The 17,616-nt window shown below is 48.1% G+C and overlaps 3 protein-coding genes and 1 long non-coding RNA gene across 11 annotated transcripts in view; 1 reads left to right on the forward strand and 3 right to left on the reverse strand.

The window, feature by feature from the left end:
- The window catches only part of LOC129017059 (uncharacterized), a 19,652-nt gene extending 16,058 nt beyond the window's left edge, over window positions 1-3,594 (reverse strand). The window contains exon 1 of the long non-coding RNA XR_008494998.1: window positions 3,398-3,594. This is a non-coding gene — a long non-coding RNA (uncharacterized LOC129017059). The remainder of the gene's footprint in view (window positions 1-3,397) is intronic.
- CHCT1 (CHD1 helical C-terminal domain containing 1) lies at window positions 2,655-12,633 on the forward strand. Of its 8 annotated transcripts, none has more exons than XM_054457107.2 (7): window positions 2,655-3,086; window positions 3,950-4,028; window positions 6,953-7,054; window positions 7,331-7,506; window positions 7,873-7,994; window positions 10,563-10,758; window positions 12,392-12,633. In XM_054457107.2, exons 2-7 carry the CDS (start codon window positions 3,960-3,962, stop codon window positions 12,585-12,587), a joined length of 861 nt encoding a protein of 286 aa, XP_054313082.2. In that variant the 5' UTR covers window positions 2,655-3,086; window positions 3,950-3,959; the 3' UTR covers window positions 12,588-12,633. The 8 variants fall into 8 exon arrangements, with proteins under 8 accessions (XP_054313082.2, XP_054313084.2, XP_054313086.2 ...); XM_054457109.2 differs by having other exon boundaries at window positions 2,955-3,086; window positions 7,895-7,994; XM_054457111.2 differs by lacking the exons at window positions 2,655-3,086; window positions 3,950-4,028 and adding an exon at window positions 3,472-3,795 and having other exon boundaries at window positions 7,895-7,994.
- Window positions 12,634-14,926: 2,293 nt separating this feature from the next.
- On the reverse strand, window positions 14,927-15,488 carry LOC129017060 (large ribosomal subunit protein uL11-like). Its single transcript, XM_054457112.2, has one exon. The coding sequence runs from the start codon at window positions 15,422-15,424 to the stop codon at window positions 14,927-14,929; it is 498 nt and encodes a 165-aa protein (XP_054313087.1). The 5' UTR covers window positions 15,425-15,488.
- Window positions 15,489-16,246: 758 nt separating this feature from the next.
- LOC129017061 (non-histone chromosomal protein HMG-17-like) lies at window positions 16,247-16,654 on the reverse strand. Its single transcript, XM_054457113.2, has one exon. The coding sequence runs from the start codon at window positions 16,652-16,654 to the stop codon at window positions 16,382-16,384; it is 273 nt and encodes a 90-aa protein (XP_054313088.1). The 3' UTR covers window positions 16,247-16,381.
- Window positions 16,655-17,616: the final 962 nt, after the last annotated feature.

Raw genomic sequence — 17,616 nt, forward strand, 5'->3', positions numbered from 1 at the left:
GATACCACCTCACACCAGTCAGAATGATGATTATTAAAAAGTAAAAAAAAACAAATGCTGGCAAGGTTGCAGAGAAAAATAAACACTCTACACTGTTGGTAGGAGTGTAAATTAGTTCAACCATGGTGAAAAGTAGTGTGGTGAATCCTCAAAGAGCTAAAAACAGAACTACCATTCAACCCAGCAATCCTGTTACTGGATATATACCCAAAGGAATATAAATCGTTCTACCATAAAGACACATGCACTCGTATGTTTATTACAGCACTATTCACAATAGCAAAGACATGGAATCAACCTAAATGCCCATCAATGGTAGACTGGATAAAGAAAATGTGGTACATATCCATCATGGAATACTATACAGCCATAAAAAAGAATGAGATCATGTCCTTTGCAGGAACATTGATGGAGCCGAAACCATTATCCTTAGAAAACTAACATAGGAACAGAAAACCAAATACTGCATGTTCTCACGTATAAGTCGGAACTAAATGATGAGAACACATGAACACGTAGAGGGGAACAACACACACTGGGGCCTACCGGAGAGTGGAGGGTGGGAGAAGAGAGAGGATCAGGAAAAATAACTAATGGGTACTAGGCTTAATACCTGGGTAACAAAATAATCTGTGCAACAGGCCAGGCGCGGTGGCTCATGCCTGTAATCCCAGCACTTTGGGACGCTGAGGCGGATCACGAGGTCAGGAGATGGAGGCCATCCTGGCTAACACAGTGAAACCCCGTCTCTACTAGAAATACAAAAAAATTAGCCAGGCGTGGTGGCAGGAGCCTGTAGTCCCAGCTACTCGGGAGGCTGAGGCACGAGAATGGCGTGAACCCGGGAGGCAGAGCTTGCAGTGAGCAGAGATGGCGCCACTGCATTCCAGCCTGGGTGACAGAGCGAGACACCATCTCAAAAAAAAAAAAAAATCTGTGCAACAAACCCCCATGACACAGGTTTATCTATATAACAAACCTGCACATGTACCCTTCAACTCAAGGTTAAAAAAAATTATTATTATTATTATTTGAGTCGGAGTCTTGCTCTGTTGCTCCGGCTGGAATGCAGGGGCATGGTCTTGGCTCACTGCAACCTCCACCTCCCGGGTTCAAGCGATTCTCCTGCCTCAGCTTCCTGAGTAGCTGGGATTACAGGCATGCACCACCTCACCCGGCTAATTTTTGTATTTTTAGTATTTTTATTTTTATTTTATTTATTTTGTTTTATTTTATTTATTTTATTTTATTTATTTTGTTTTATTTTATTTATTTTATTTTATTTATTTTGTATTTTTAGTAGAGACTAAAAATAGTAGAGGGTTTTAGTAGAGGGTTTTGCCATGTTGGCCAGGCTGGTCTCAAACTCCTGATCTCAGGTGACCCACCCACCTCGGCCTCTCAAATTGCTGGGATTATAGGCGTGAGCCACCGCACCCGGCAGAATTATGTTGTTTTTAAGCTTAGCATTATATGTTTTTAATGATGTTATTTAGTCCTTATGAGTAGATTTTTAAAAAAGACTCTTTCCTGGCCGGGCGCGGTGGCTCATGCCTGTAATCCTAGCACTTTGGGAAGCTGAGGCAGGCAGATCACCTGAAGTCGGGAGTTCGAGACCAGCGTGACCAACATGGAGAAACCCCGTCTTTACTAAAAATACAAAATTAGCCGGAAGCTGTGGCACAAGCCTGTAATCCCAGCTACTCGGGAGGCTGAGGCAGGAGAATCGCTTGAACCCGGGAGGCAGAAGTTGCAGTGAGCCGACATCATGCCATTGCTCCAGCCTGGGCAATAAGAGCAAAACTCTGTCTCAAAAAAAAAAACAACAAAAACCACACACACACAAAAACAAAAAACCTCTTTCCTGACTGTAAAAGTAAAGCATATTTGTTATTTTTAAAAATACAGATAATATGTGAAGAAAGTGAAAAATTACCTTTGATATTTTGAAGTGTATCCTTCAAGACTTTTTTCTATGCATATATAAATATATATGTACAAAAATGGAATCATACCTTTTAGTTCCTGTTTTCCATGTCAATACATGGATATATAGTGACATATTTAATGTTTTTATGAATATACCATGATTTATGTATTCTATTAGTGACATTGCAGTTGTTTCCAAATTGTCACTATTGTAACAGTCCTCATCATCTTCTCTCCTTAGGACTAATTCCTATAAGTAGAATTGGTGAGTCACAGAGCATGCACATTTAAACACTTTAAAATACATTGTTTACCAATCTCACTGCCAGTAGAAACGTACGTAAAGGTTCCTTTCCCCTTGCTCTTGCCAATGTAATTATCCTTCTTAATACTCGCAAAATAATCTAGAATTAATGATCAGAAAACAGACCTTCCATCTTGGAGGCGGATAAGTGGAAGGTTTATTCCTCCCCTTACAACAACAACAACAACAACAACAACAACAACAACAACAAGACGTTTGCTGAACATGCTGGCATAGAGGACAAGTTAAAAAGTTTCTGGACTCAAAGGGTGCTCCTCCAAAGCTCCGGGCCTCCGGGCTACCCCTACTCGAAGCCACTATGCCCCTCTCCTGTGCCCGAGGTGGCCGCTGGGTGGCAGGGGAGGCCCGGGCCGACGGCAGTCCCACCGCACTGTCGCGAAGGCAGGCGAAGAACAGGGCCACACTGAGTGGGGACAACTGGGCCCCGGGCCCAGAGGACACGAAGGAAGGTCTGGGAGAAGGAATTCCTAGTTTCAGGGAAGAAAAGGTGGCTCGAGTGAGCAAACTGCGGCGGCAACGGTCTCTCATCGCCGGGACCCCGCCATGTAGCGCCCAGGGACGCGAGGGGGCGCTGCTGCCGCGCCAGGGGCGAGGGTCCCGGGACCCCCTGAGCACCTTCCGGCCCTGCCCGGCCGACTCAGGCTACACCCGGACTCTGCCCACCGCGTTTCCGCCCTCGGCCTCGGGTCCCTGGAGGGCTCGTGGGTAGGAAGAGCCAGGGTGGCGGGACTTTCGCCGACACCCGGCTCCCCGCCTGGTGGCTGCGCACACGAGGCCGGCGACGGGACTTGCCCGCGTCTCAGCCCCTCCTGTGTGAAGCGGGGCCGCTGCGGTACCTGCCCCAGGGAAGGCCGCGGGGAGGGTTACAGAGCCCGTAGGCACTGGCGGGGATCTTTATACACCCCCAAAACACATCCCACCCAGTACCCAGCACCGAAGGCTTATTATTAACAACTTCCCGGAGGCCGCAGGGGCAGTGCTGACTCACTGTGTCTCTTCTCCCTTTCAGCGCTCCCTAGACCTCTGCCCCAAATCAGAAAAGAATTTTACAAACTGTGCTTTCCTCTCGGGGAGCCCCCACCACGGCGTAACCCAGCAGGCAGGAATGGCAAACGTGCAGGAAAATGAGTTCAAAAGCCTTACCAGGTGGTGTCAGAATCAGTATCTGACAGTATTCTTGGGAGCAGGGGCGCCAGCGTCTCCTGGCCTGCTGTGCGCTCTGCCAGAGTCTTCACTCGACCCCGCACATCTTGCTCCGTTCCCTAGTCCAGATCCCAGCTGGAGGAGCCAGCTGCAGCCACCCCTAAGAATGAGGAGATGGGAGCGGGGTGGGGGGCTGGGTTCTGTGTTGACAGTTGCCATGGCTTTGCTCCGAGTTCTGGAGCCAACCTGCCCACTCCCTGAGACGGCCAGGTCACAGAAGCAGTAGGTCAGAAGCCAGAGGGGACGTGGGGAGTGCCACCCTGGAGCCTACGGGCACACCTGCTGAGATGGAGGCCTCAGATGGGCAAGGGGGTGAAGGGGACAAGCCACTAGAGAAGGTGAAGTGGGGTGTGAGGGAGGGAGGGAAGGAGGGTCCTGAAGGGGCTGGTTTTGGAAAGTAGAGAACATGAAATTCAGGAAAGAAGAGAAGAACAATGGTAGGGTACCTGAGATAGCAAGCAGCCTAAAGCACAAGAATGTTCATTCATTCAGAAGTTTATGCATGACCTGTGTTCCTGGCAAGATGATGGGGAAGAGGTCGCCTCTCATTGTTGGTTATGAAGACTTGAGAGTATGTGTATGTATACACATGGTCTGTGTGTGGTTGTGTGGTGTGTGTGCTGTGTTGGAGGAGCTGATCGGCCAGAGTCCTGTCTCTAGGACCTGGAGGAGCCTGTGTCCCATCTCCTCTCCATGCACCTCCCTCCCTTTCCCTGGCCTTTCCCTTCAGATTGGTCTGGACAGGATCTTCCTTGTTCTCCCCGAACACAGACTAGAATTCATACTTTTCTGAGAAGCTTTTGAAAGGTGAGGGGCAAATCCAGTTCTGACTTCTAGTGTTATTTCACAGTCACTTTGTTGCCACTCACTTTCAGCTTTCTTTTTTTCTTTGTTCTTTTTTTTTTTTGAGACAGAGTCTCACTCTGCCACCTAGGCTGGACTGCAGTGGCATGATCTTGGCCCACTGCAACCTCTGCCCCCTGGGTTGGAGCAATTTATCCTGCCTCAGCCTCCTGAGTAGCTGGGATTACAGGTATGCACTACCAAACCTGGCTAAGTTTTGTATTTTTGGTAGAGACGGGGTTTCGCCATGTTGGCCAGGCTGGTCTTGAACTCCTGACTTCAGGTGATCCACCCATCTCGGCCTCCCAAAGTGCTGGGATTACAGGTGTGAGCCACTGTGCCAGTTTTGCTCTGTCACCCAGGCTGGAGTGCAGTGGCTCGGTCTCAGCTCACTGCAACCTCCACCTCCTGGGTTCCAGCAATTCTCCTGCCCCAGCCTCCCAAGTAGATGGGATTACAGGCACACACCACCACACTTAGCTGATTTTTTTGTATTTTTGGTAGAAATTGGGTTTTGCCATGCTGGCCAGGCTGGTCTTGAACTTCTGGGCTCAAGCAATCCACCCACCTCAGCCTCCTAAAGTGTTGGGATTACAGGCATGAGCCACTGGGCCTGGCCTAATTTTCAGCTTTCTTTGCCCCACTTTTGTGGTCAAAGGTTCTTTCTCATCGTCACCATCATCCACTTTTTCTGAATGGTCATTAGATGCACAGTTTATTAGTCCATTTTGCATTCCTATAAAGGAATACCTGAGGCTAGGCAATTTATAAAGAAAAGAGGTTTATTTGGCTCACAGTCCTGCAGGCTGTACACGAAGCATCTGCTTCTGGTGAGGGCCTCAGGAAGCTTACAAGCATGACAGAAGAGCAAGGGGGAGCAAGCTTGTCACATGGTGAGAGAGCAAGCAAGAGAGAGAGGAGGACGTGTCAGGCTCTTGTTACCAACCAGCTCTCACATGAACTGACAGAGTGAGAACTCACTTAATTGGGGCAGGGAGGGCATGAAGCCCATTCATGAAGGATCCACCCCCATGACCCAAACACCTCCCACCAGACCCCACCTCCAACATTGGGGATCATGTTTCAACATGAGATTTAGAGGGGACACACATTCAAACCATATCACATGACATGATGCTAGAGACTAGGGATGCAAAGAAATGGGCCCAGTCTGATGCAGTCAGTAAACATTTGCCAAGTGAGTAAATGAGTCCCTGTTCATTCCCCCAAGGAGTTGCTTAAATCTTTTGATGCCTCATTGTTCTCATCTGTAACCAGGGTTAATGATATTGAAACCGTCCCTAGAAACTTTATAAAATTAATCAGAAAAAAAAGAGGGGAAAAATGAAAATTAACTGAGCTTGCAGCCCATTCAGCATGAATCATGAGGTCAGCCTGCTCTCCGACCCACTTCCTTGGAGTTCTTTGGTGCCTGTTTCCTTAGAATTCCGTAGACTCAGCTGGGTGCGGTGGCTGATGCCTGTAATCCCAGCATTTTGGGAGCCAAGGTGGGTGAATCACTTGAGGTCGGAAGTTCGAGACCAGACTGGCCAACATGGGCTCTACTAAAAATACAAAATTAGCCAGCTGTTGTGATGCACGCCTGTAATCCCAGCTACTCGGGAGGCTGAGGCAGGAGAATCGCTTGAACCCGGGAGGCCGAGGTTGCAGTGAGCCGAGATCACGCCACTGCACTCCAGCCTGGGTGATAGAGTGAATCAAAAAAAAAAAAAAAAAAAAAAGAATTCCATAGACCCTGTTACAAGGATATTCCCTTAACTGCTCTGTAGATAACAGCTCGAACATTATGAAGCATTAAGTTTTCTCTTTAAAATATTATTTCAGATCCTACATACCACTCAAACTACAGATGGCAGTTGGTCTAAAGAACCCTTCAAAAACCTGATTCACCAAAGAATGCAGTTTCCACACCCTCATAATTTCATCCCCCCGACGCTGACCAATCAATGGCCCCAGTTTTTTCAATCCCTCCCCTCCATGATCTCCTTAAAAACCCCAGTCCAGAACTCCTTGGGAAGATAGATTTGAGGATCTCCTTCCATCTCCTCACTGAGCACCCAGCAATCAATAAACTCTTTCTCACAGTGACGTGGTCTCGGCTCACTGCAACCTTCAATTCCTGGACACAAGCAATCCTCCCACCTCGGCCTCCTGGGTAGCTGGGACCACAGGTGCACGCCACCATGCCCAGCTAATTTTTGTGTTTTTTGTAGAGACCAGGTCTCACTATATTGCCCAGACTGGTCTGCTGCAACTTTTGCTGTCTCTATATATTGGACTGTGAGTGTCCAGCAGGCATATAAACCTGTTGGTCCTATAACAACATCTAACCTGACAGAATTTGTGGGAGGATAAAATGAGCTAACGTTTACCAAGTGCTTTGCAAAGTTACCTAGTAGAATATGCTGTGATTATTCTAAAAGAAAGAGGTGGAATATTCTAGGTTTTCTAAGCAGAGATTTTCAGAGATGGGTTTCTTTGCCCAAGGTTCACTCACATCCGTGCTGGGTCAAGAAGGTCTGAGGGCAATGGAGAAGGGCTTTGGCTGCCATTTGGGTCAGTCCCTGCCCAGCACTGCCCCCAGGAGTAACGGTCCAGGCCCCCGGCTCAGTGCCCCCTGCCTCCTCCTAGGTGACAAATGTGTCATGCCTGGAGACAAGCTCCAGCGCCAGCCCTGCCAGAGACTCGCTCATGCGCCATGCCAAGGGCCTGGATCAGGACACCTTCAAAATTGTGAGTAAAAAGCCAGCCTGAAACCCTGTCCCCTTTTCCCCATTGGTCAGGAGGCCTGAGTCAGGAAATGGCATGTCTCAGACCCACAGCGCATTGCCCCACTTGTCTTACTCTTGGGAAGGACTTTTGGTGAGAGCGGCACCGGAGCCACCTCCTGAAACATGCAGCACTGGGCCACTCAGGGCTGCGGCCAGACCGGTCTGCTGGATTCCTGGGACTGCCCATCTGCCTCTTCTTTTCTCCCACGGCCCCTCACCTCACCTGTTGTCTCCTCAGTGTAAAGAATACCTAAGACCGCTGAAGAAGTTCCTGCGAAAGTTGCACCTTCCCAGGGACCTTCCCCAGAAGAAGAAGCTGAAGTACATGAAGCAGAGCCTTGTGGTCCTAGGGGACCACATCAACACCTTTCTGCAGCATTACTGCCGAGCCTGGGAAATCAAACACTGGAGAAAGTAGGGCAGTCTCTTTGCTCTGCTCCCCATACCTACTCCTGGGCAACCCCCTCTTCATTCAAGGGGACACCTTAGTTGATCCCCCAGTCCTTCATCTTTATGTGGAGGAGTCAGGAGCCTGAGGGGGTGGAGAGAGCTCCTAGTCACTCAGGACAGCCCTGATTGCACCTTGTCTCTGACTGAACAACTGCATGCAGGCGCTCAATACCAGGATAGGATATTCAAGTTTGGGCAAATCCCCACCCCTCCATTCCCCCAACCCCCAACCCTGAACCCCAAAGGGGCATGTGGCCCATATCCCCCTGGGTGGGTCCTGACCCTGAGACAAATGCTGGAGGGAGGAAGTGCTGTGCTCTGCCTCCCCAGCCTGGGGTCTCCCCCTTTGCAGGATGCTCTGGCGGTTCGTCTCCCTCTTCTCAGAGCTGGAAGCAAAGCAGCTTTGCCGACTTTACAAGTACACCAAGAGCAACCAGCCGGCCAAGTTCCTGGTGAGGCACAAGACATTCCGCCCAGGCACAGCTGAGGGTTGGTTGATGTGTCCTTAGACTTGCAGGGAGGCCTGGGACTGACACACCCAGAGCCCCTCTGGTCCTTCCCAGGGCTCACTGCCAGGGCAAGACTCTGCTGCTTGACCTTTACCCCTGCCCTGGGCAGAGTGGGCTGAAGAGGCCGAGGCTCAGCATCAAGTTCTCCATATATATTTGATGCATGGGCAGGCCTGGGAAAGTTGTGGTTTTGCCCAGAAAAGAATTTAAGGGTGAGCTGGTGGTATTACACAGCAAGTTTATAGAAGCGGCTGTGTAGAGTAGTAGCAGAGGCACTCCTCCTTGCGGAGCAGGGCTACCCTATGGGCAGTGTGCCCAGGGTAGCAGCACAGGGGCAGCTCTGAGCTCATATTTATCCCCACTTTTAATTACTTGCAAATTATGGGGTGGTTATTTGGAATTTACCAGAAAAAGGGTGGTACTTCTGGGTTGTTGCCATGGGAAGGGGTCGCAACTTCCAAGTATTGCTATGGCAATGGTAAACTGACATAGCATTGGTAGGTGTGTCTTAGGGAGAGGTGCTTTCACCCCTTCCCTGTTTCAGCTAGTTTTTTTTTTTGTTTTTTGGTTTTTTTGGTTTTTTTGATATGGAGTCTCACTCTGTCATCCAAGCTGGAGTGTCGTGGCGTGATCTTGGCTCACTGCAACCTCCGCCTCCTGGGTTCAAGCGATTCTCCTGCCACAGCCTCCTGGGTAGCTGGGATTACAGGTGCACACCACTGTGCCTGACTAATTTTTGTATTTTTAGTAGAAACGAGGTTTCACTATGTTGGCCAGGCTGGTCTCGAACTCCTGACCTCAAGTGATCCTCCCGCCTCAGCCTCCCAAAGCATTGGGATTACAGGAGTGAGCCACCGCGCCCAGCCTACCACTCTTCATGTTGTATGGGCTATAGGTTTTGCCAAAGGTATGATGACATGTATCTACCATTACAGTATGATACGGAAGAGTGCCATGGTCCTAAAAACCCCCTGTGCTCCACCTATTTGTCCCTGCCTTCCTGCCCCCACTCCCCTGGCGATCACTGATCTTAGGTTCACTGTCTCTTAGTTTTGCTATCTCAGAATGTCATATCGTTGAGATCATACAATATGTAGCCTTTTCAGATTCTATCAGTGAAATTTTCATACTAGGTTTCATTAGAATCCATTGGTTTCAGGGGCTCCATGAGGTCAAAATATTGCAGGGACTCCTGGGGGTTTGCAGAGCACACTTTGAGAACCACCGATCTGGAATAATAATCATAGATAAAGCAGTTGTAAAAGCATTCTATGTGCCAGGCACTTTATATTCCTTCAAGTAATATTCAAAAGTAACCCTAAGTGGTAATTAGGATTATTGTCTACAGTGTGTAAATTAAGATCCCAAATACAGGGAAGTAAGGTAATTTGTCGCAGTCTTTATAGCAAGTAGGAAGGAAGAGGCAGGGTTCAGCCTCCATCTGGCTGGGATGAGAGCTGTGCTCTAACTGCACCCTCCTATCACCACTCTCGCCGTGCAGCCCTAACCAGGTCCTCTTCCTCTCTGCATCTGTTTCTTCCTCTGAACATGTAACGATTGGATAATTTCTCTTCTGAATAAGAGGAGCTGCCACTTTACTGATTTCTAGATTTCTGCATTTCACTGGACTGAATTTTTTTTTTTTTTTTTTTTCGAGACAGAGTTTTGCTCTTGTCCCCCGGGCTGGAGTGCAATGGTGAGATCTTGGCTCATCACAACCTCCACCTCCGGGTTCAAGCAATTCTCCTGCCTCAGCCTCCTGAGTAGCTGGGATTACAGGCATGCACCACTATGCCCAGCTAATTTTTGTATTTTTAGTAGAGACCGGGTTTCACTTTGTTGGCCAGGCTGGTCTTGAAGTCCTGACCTCAAGTGATCTGCCCTCCTCAGCCTCCCAAAGTGCTAGGACTAAAGGCATGAGCCACCGCACCAGGCCGAAAAATTTATATATATATAGTCTTTGAATTTTAATTTCAAAATTCAGGCTCTCAATTTATTTCATTTTTAAATTTTTTATTTTTTTTTAAACAGACTCAAAGCTTACAAAGGCTCCCAATTTTTTTTTTTTTTAAGATGGAGTCTCTCTGTGTTGCCCAGGCTGGAGTGCAGTGGCGTGATCTCGGCTCACTGCAACCTCCACCTTCAGGGTTCAAGGGATTCTCCTGTCTCAGCTAACCGAGTAAGGCTCCCAATTTAATTTTTGCTAAGTTAGATCTTTAAAACACATATCATTTCATTGCAAAAAAACAATAAGACACTGCAATTCCAAAAAGAGATGGAAGACATGATCTCAAAATAAAGGACAACCCAGGAAGACACCATTGGCAGCTTGCCTCCATGTCCCCACAGTCTTTTCTCTCCCACATCTGTGATTCCTATCCCATCGTTTTGGTTAGGCAAGTGTGACAGGCAGGCAGACCTCAGCATTTCTCTACAAATGCGGGGCTGGGACTCTAAAGTTCAGGTCCCCCTCTTCTCAACACTCTTCTTAACACGGAGGCTCCGTGGCAGGTGACATTCTGTGCCTCGGATGCGCCGGAGAGGTCCTTGCTGGCCGACCAGGAAGACAGTCTGCCCAAGCTCTGCGATGCCTGGGGGCTGCACCGCAACATCAGCGCCGTGAAGGAGCGGCTGTCCAAGATGCAGGCCCCGGGTCAAGGGAGCCCCTTGCCCAGGGAGCCAAGATCCCAGGACCATGTCAAAAGAGGTAATGCCCATTTGGTGTTGGGGTGATGCCTGGACCCAGGAGTTTGTGAGTGGTGTCTGGGTGTTTCCCAAGAGTAGACTCAAGCAGCCAAGAGCCTCTGCCCCCAGCCTGACAAGTTCCTCTTCCCTCCTTTCCATCTTCTCTTCATCCTGCATTTTCCTTTCTGCCTTTTCTTCTCCTTCTCCACTTTCTCTTCTCTTTTTAGTCCCCCTCTTCCCCAGGTGTGCTCATTATAGAAAGGTTTTTGTTTTATTTTATTTTATTATTTATTTATTTTATTTTATTTATTTTTTCCAGACGGAGTCTCGCTCTGTCACCCAGGCTGGAATGCAATGGCACTATCTTGGCTCATTGCAACCTCTGCCTCCTGGGTTCAAGCGATTCTCCTGCCTCAGCATCCCCAGTAGCTGGGATTACAGATGCCCATCACCATGCCTGGCTAATTTTTGTACTTTTAGTAAAGACAGGGTTTCACTGTGTTGCCCAAGCTGGTCTTGAGCTCCTGAGCTCACACAATCCACCCGCCTCAGCCTCCCAAAGTGCTGGGATTACAGGCGTGAGCCATGCGCCTGGCCTTTTTTTTTTTTTTTTTTTTTTTTTTACATTCCTGACCTGTTGAAAACATGAGGCTGTTATTCAGCAGAATGTTCTCCTTCCTGATTTATTCCCTGTTGCTTCCTTTTGACATCTTTTAGCTTGTTCCTCTATAAACAGGACTTGAAAGTCTTCATGGGTTCAAATTAAACATGTTTTTGGCTAGAGGCTACATAAGAGATGATATGTAGCTCTTCCCATTATTACCTGACAAAGCATAGAATATCTCGTGGACCCACTGGGAATGGGCTAAGATTAGTCACCGAGTCTGTCCTTGCAATGAAAATAACCTATGTGGTATTTCTTTGGCATTATGTTAATAAAGTCAGTTATTTTATTTTTTATTTTTATTTTTTTGAGACAGAGTCTCACGCTGTGGCCCAGGCTGAAGTGCCGTTGTGTGATCTCAGCTCACTGCAACCTCAGCCTCCCCGGTTCAAGTGATTCTCCTGCCTCAGCCTCCTGAGTAGTTGAGATTACAGGCATGTGCCACCACACCTGGCTATTTTTTGTATTTTTAGTAGAGATGGGGTTTCACCATGTTGGCCAGGCTGGTCTCGAACTCCTGACCTCAAGTGATTCATCTGCCTCAGCTTCCCAAAGTGCTGGGATTACAGGCATGAGCCACTGTGCCTGGCCATAAAGTCAGTTCTTAATTAAAACTTGGCAATGGGGTTTGCAAACAGTACTGGGAATTGGGTCATGAGGCCTAGGAGAGGAGTAAGGAAGAATCAGAGGTTGGAGCCAGAGGTCAAGGAAACTTGGGTCTTGCCCTGACTCTTCCCCTAACTTGCTGTAAGACTTTGGGCAGGTCATTGCTTTACCCTGGACCTGGGTGACAGTCCTCATCTGTAAATTGGGGACAGTGCCATCTCTCTACTGGGTTTCTGTGAGAAAAAACTAAGTGATATAGGTGGGAAGTAAGATATGATTTTGCTCTTCTTCCTCTCTGCCCCTACAACACCCCCAATGTATTACAGACTGAGATTCTTACTATTTGTGATGTCATTGGGACTGTCTCTGACCTTTTCTTTTTCAGATTCTTTAAGGGAGCTTTCTCAAAAACCAAAACTCAAGAGAAAGAGGATAAAGGAAGCCCCAGAAACTCCAGAGACCGACCCATAAGAAGACCAGCTGGGACAAAGGGCCCGCTTGTCCTGGCTCTCAGAGCGCAGGGAACGGAGACCAAAAAGGGAAAAGAATCTGTCCTTATCAAAAGGATTCTCAGGTCTTAATTAGGAATAAATGAGATGGGAAATAAACATTCTTATGACAGTTCTACCTTACTTGACCAACAGTCATCATTCGTACATTTTAAATTTGTTTAAAAAATATTTGCCAGCCACCTTCTAAGTGGCAGGCGCCCCACATATGCACGGATGAATAAGATGTGGTCACTTTGTCGAGGACCATCACAGTCTAGTGGAGCAGACAGACATAGAAAAGACACGACAGCAGGGTAAATACAGGTGACTGGGGCAGGCCTCCGGGGAGTTAACAAAGGAGCTGGGTGTTTGCCAGTGGAGCACACAGGTGGGGAGGGAGGGGGCCTGGGGTCAGAGAATGGCAAGCCTGGCAGCCTGCCTGCATTGTCTGGACTTCATTTTGTGGGTAGCTTGGGATGGACAGTGGCAAGGGAAGTGTCAAGTAGTGGAATGAATGGGTGTGACTACAGTATTGGGGAGATGCTCTGGTGACTGTGAGCAAAGTGCCTGGAAGTGAGTGAGGCTAGAGGCAGGAGACCAAAGAGGAAACAACACCGATGGTCTTAGCTAACATGGCGGCTCGAGCCATCAGTCACAAATCCACAGCCTGCACACTAAAGTAAGGCTACCGATGTGTTTTGTTTGTCCTGGGTCATGTTCTACTTGTTGTTTAAAACACTTTAAGGCCAGGCATGGTGCCTCATGCCTGTAATCCCAGCACTCTGGGAGGCTGAGGTGGAGGTTCGTTTGAGCTCAGGAGTTCCAGACTAACCAGGGCGATATGGCAAAACCCCATCTCTACAAAAAAATTAGCTGTTCATAGTGACGCACACCTGTAGTCCCAGCTATATGGGAGGCTAAGGTGGGAGAATCGCTTGAGCCCATGTGTTAGTCTTTTCTCGCACTGCTAATAAAGACATACCTGAGACTGGGTAATTTATAAAGGAAAGAGGTTTAATTGACTCAGTTCCACCTGGCTGGGGAGGCCTCACAATCATGGCAGAAGGCAGATGAGGAGCAAAGTCACATCTTACATGGCAGCAGGCAAGAGAGTGTATACAGGAGAACTCCCCTTTGTAAAACCATGAGATCTCATGAGACTTAGAGAACAGCACGGAAAAAAACCCACCCTCATGATTCAGTTACCTCCCACTTGGTACCTCCCACAACATGTGGGTATTATTACAATTAGAGGTGAGATTTGGGTGGGGACACAGAGCCAAACCATACCATACCACCCCAGCCCTTCCCAAATCTCATGTCCTCACATTTCAAAACCAATCGTGCATTCACAACAGTTCCCCAAAGTCTTAATTCATTTCAGCATTAACCCAAAAGTTCAAGTCCAACATCTCATCTGAGACAAGGAAAGTCCCTTCTGCCTATGAACCTATAAAATCAAAAGCCAAGTTAGTTACTTCCTAGACACAAAGGGGGTGCAGGCATTGGGTAAATACACTCATTCCAAATGGGAGAAATTGGGCAAAATGAAGAGACTACAGGTCCCATACAAGTCCAAAATCCAACAGGGCAGTCAAATATTAAAGTTCCAAAATGATCTCTTTTGACTCCATGTCTCACACTGAGGTCATGCTGATGCAACAGGTAGGTTCCCATGGTCTTGGGCAGCTCCAGCCCTGTGGCTTTGCAGGATACAGCCCCACTCCTGGCTGCTTTCACAGGCATTGAATGTCTGCAGCTTTTCCAGGCACATGGCGAGCTGTTGGTGGATCTACCATTCTGGGGTCTGGAGGGCAGTGGGCCTCATCTGACAGCTCCACCAGGCAGTACCCCAGTGGGAACTCTGTGTGGAGTCTCCCACCTTATATTTTCCTTCCATACTGCCCTAGCAGAGGTTCTCCATGAGGGCTCCACCCCTACAGCATACCTCTGCCTGGACATTCAAGCATTTCCATACATCCTCTGAAATCTAAGTGGAGGTTCCCAAACCTCAATTCTTGACTTCTGTGCATCCACAGGCTTAACACCATGTGGAAGCTGCCAAGGTTTGCGTCTTGCACCTTCTGAAGCTATGGCCCAAGCTGTACCCTTCTAGCCATGCTGGAGCAGCTGGGATGCAGGGCACCAAATCCCAAGCCTGCACACAGCAGGCGAGCCCTGGACCTGGCCCAGGAAAACATTTTTTCCCTTCTAGACCTCTGGGCCTGTGATGGGGCTTCCAAGAAGGTCTCTGACATGCCCTGGAAAAATTTTCCCCATTGTCTTGGGGATTAGCATTTGGCTCCTCCTTACTTATGCCAATTTCTGCTGCCAGCTTGAATTTCTCCCAGAAAATGAGTTTTTCTTTTTCTTTTTTTTTTTTTCACCAGTTGTCAAATGATCCTTTACTGAAATATTTTCCTTTGTGCTTAACTAGCTGGGCATTCCACAGCATTACTGTTGATGTCATCTATGATGTCATGAGGGTGGCGGCCATCAACATTACAGCCCACAGACTGGGCAGTCCCCAGGATCTCTTTAATGGTTCCAGAGAGTTCTCTGGCTAAGGATTGGTGCTGCATCTGTCGAGCAATGTTGACGATCTCATCAAAAGTGATATTCCCACTGTGTTTAATGTTTTTCTGTTTCTTTCTGTCTCTTGGTGGTTCCTTGAGGGCTTCGATGATCAGGGCAGAGGCAGAAGGCAACACCTCTATCTGGGCCTGTCTGTTCTGAATGGTCAGTTTCACTGTAATCTTCAGGCCCTTCCAGTCACCCGTTGCCTTGGCAATGTCATCACCAACCTTTTTTGGAGACAGACCCAGGGGGCCGATCTTGGGGGCCGGGGCAGAAGTGGCACCGACTTCACCTCCGGTGCACCTCAGGTATACAACTTTGATCTCGTTGGGGTCGAACTTCGGCGGCATGGTGGAGGCGGCTGGTGTCGGATGAACCCGGATTTGGGACAACCGAAGAAAGTTGCACCTCGGCCTCCTCCAAACCGAAAGCCGAGAGCGAGTTTTTCTTTTTCTATTGCATCATCAGGCTGCAAATTTTGTGAACTTTTTTTTTCCAAGCCAAACTGTATCCAGCTTTATTAAAGATACTTTCCATAAACAATCATGGTATTTCAGGCAGGACATGGGCAGACAATCATTAACAGTATACAACAACTTTCAAACTCCCTGGATTCTTCAATGGACTACCAAAAAGAAAGCCACTATAAAACCCAATGAAGTCTTCATCTGATGCTCTGAACAGGGAAAGTTTAGAGTGAGGGTTGACGTTTCACATTCAGCCTGTTGTTAACTTTTCACAAACCGACCTTGACTTTCAGGAAGTGAAATGAAAATGGCAGAATTTGTTTGAAGACTCACAATCTAGAAATGGAACCACTGCTCTTTTGACAGGTGCCATCTCAGTGGCATCACTGGAAAGTCCAGATTGCCTGACACACTGGTAACCAATGACTAGGGGTCAGGTCCCAACAGATGTCTGGGCTTAAGGGAGTTAAGTCTATGCTGAAAGATGGAAAGGGAGAAGAGGACATAAAAACAAATTTGTTTTTCCATACTGCAAGGCTTTTGTGCCAAGGTGGCCATGTGTGTCAAAGCCAGGGAATCCCTCCACCTAGGAGCCAAAAGGAAGTCTCTCAAAACTAGAAGGGAGAGGTGTTTTCCCCACATCAATCCAGCTTCGGAGACATTCTATTAGTGACCTATGCTCCTTCCCCCAGAAACAACAATGAAGTGTTCTGTGTGCTAACAACATAGCTTAAAAAAAAAAGTAAAATAAAATTCTGCATTTTTATAAAACTTGATAAAAAATAGTATTTCAAACTGTATAGTCACCAGATGTACACAGTTATCAAAAATGCACACACTTCACTTGGCATCTCCAGCACCTTCAGCTTTCTGTGCCTGATCTGCTTTGGCATCTTCATTTTCTGCAGGGTTATTCCCCTCCTTGCCAGCATCAGCTTTTCCCTTTTTCCCTTTGGGTACCTTCTCTCCCTTCTTTGCAGGGGCCATTTTAGGCTTGGGCTCCGGCTTCGGAAAAGCAGGTTTAGCAGACAACCTTGCGGATCTTTTCTGCGGTTCGTCCTTCATCTTGGCTTTATCTCCTTTAGCATCCCCTTCAGTCTTTCTCTGGGGCATGGTGGCGGCGACGATGGCGTTGAGACGTAGGCACGGGGCGCAGGATGCAGTGGCGCGCGGGCTTTGTTGGGTCCGGGGATCGTTCTCGCCTCTTCTTCCTCCAAATTTTGTGAACTTTTATCATTTCCAGGAGGGTAAATAGGTCCAAACATTCCCCAAAAACACAAATGACATATTCTCCAGGGCTCTGCCTGAGGCAGCAGCATATAGGGTGCAGGGCTGCCCTGGAGCAGGAGAGGCCGGGGCAGATGTGTGTGACTCTTCTCCCTCCCTCCCTCGATTTGTGTTCAGAAGTAAGTATCGTCATAGACTTACAAGGCTAAAATGAATATCAATCTAGTCTCGAAGAAGGAGTTCAGGGAAACATGAATGGGGGAAGCGGGGAGGAAGCGCCATTTCTTTCTTCCTTAGAGTCATCGCCTCCTGGAAGTGGCAAGATGAGGCGGCCAAGGCACAGGCCTGGGGCCAGCCTGGCTTGGCTAGACCCTGACAGTTTTGTCAAAGCAGGGAGGATTTCAGAGAGAAGGGAAGTAGGGCTGGAGGGTGTCCATGATGACTACGGGCTTTCCAATGTTTTCTACTCCTAAGAGATTTCAGAAATGTGGCTGTTTTGGGAACAGTCCACACCACCAAGTATCTCCAGTAGTCAAGGCAGCACTGCCACCTAGAGGAATTGTGAGACACTACAGCCTTGTTCTTTCAACCAACGTGTGCAAACCAGCGTGTGCAAAAGATGAAGATGAGAGAAGGGGGCCAGGTGTTCGCTTATCAACCTTGAGAACAATCGGGACGCATAAAGGCAAAAATGGACAACAAGTGAGGCTTGGTTTTGAAGCTTTATTTCTTTCTTTTTTCCTTAGACGGAGTCTCGCTCTGTCGCCCAGGCTGGAGTGCAATGGCGCAGTCTCAGCTCACTGCAACCTCCGCCTCCCGGGTTCAAGCGATTCTCCTGCCTCAGCCTC

The sequence above is a fragment of the Pongo pygmaeus genome, chromosome 19 (genome assembly GCF_028885625.2).
Source record: "Pongo pygmaeus isolate AG05252 chromosome 19, NHGRI_mPonPyg2-v2.0_pri, whole genome shotgun sequence".
Lineage (NCBI taxonomy): Eukaryota > Metazoa > Chordata > Mammalia > Primates > Hominidae > Pongo > Pongo pygmaeus.

Bases quoted from the DNA above. Each gene is read 5' to 3' on its own strand.
- CHCT1 (XM_054457107.2), top strand. From the start codon at position 3,960: ATGACCTGTGTTCCTGGCAAGATGATGGGGAAGAGGTCGCCTCTCATT. The intron at 7,055-7,330 runs GTGAGTAAAAAG...TTGTCTCCTCAG, and splicing joins ATCAGGACACCTTCAAAATT to TGTAAAGAATACCTAAGACC. The intron at 7,995-10,562 runs GTGAGGCACAAG...GCTCCGTGGCAG, and splicing joins ACCAGCCGGCCAAGTTCCTG to GTGACATTCTGTGCCTCGGA.
- LOC129017061 (XM_054457113.2), bottom strand. From the start codon at position 16,654: ATGCCCCAGAGAAAGACTGAAGGGGATGCTAAAGGAGATAAAGCCAAG.
- LOC129017060 (XM_054457112.2), bottom strand. From the start codon at position 15,424: ATGCCGCCGAAGTTCGACCCCAACGAGATCAAAGTTGTATACCTGAGG.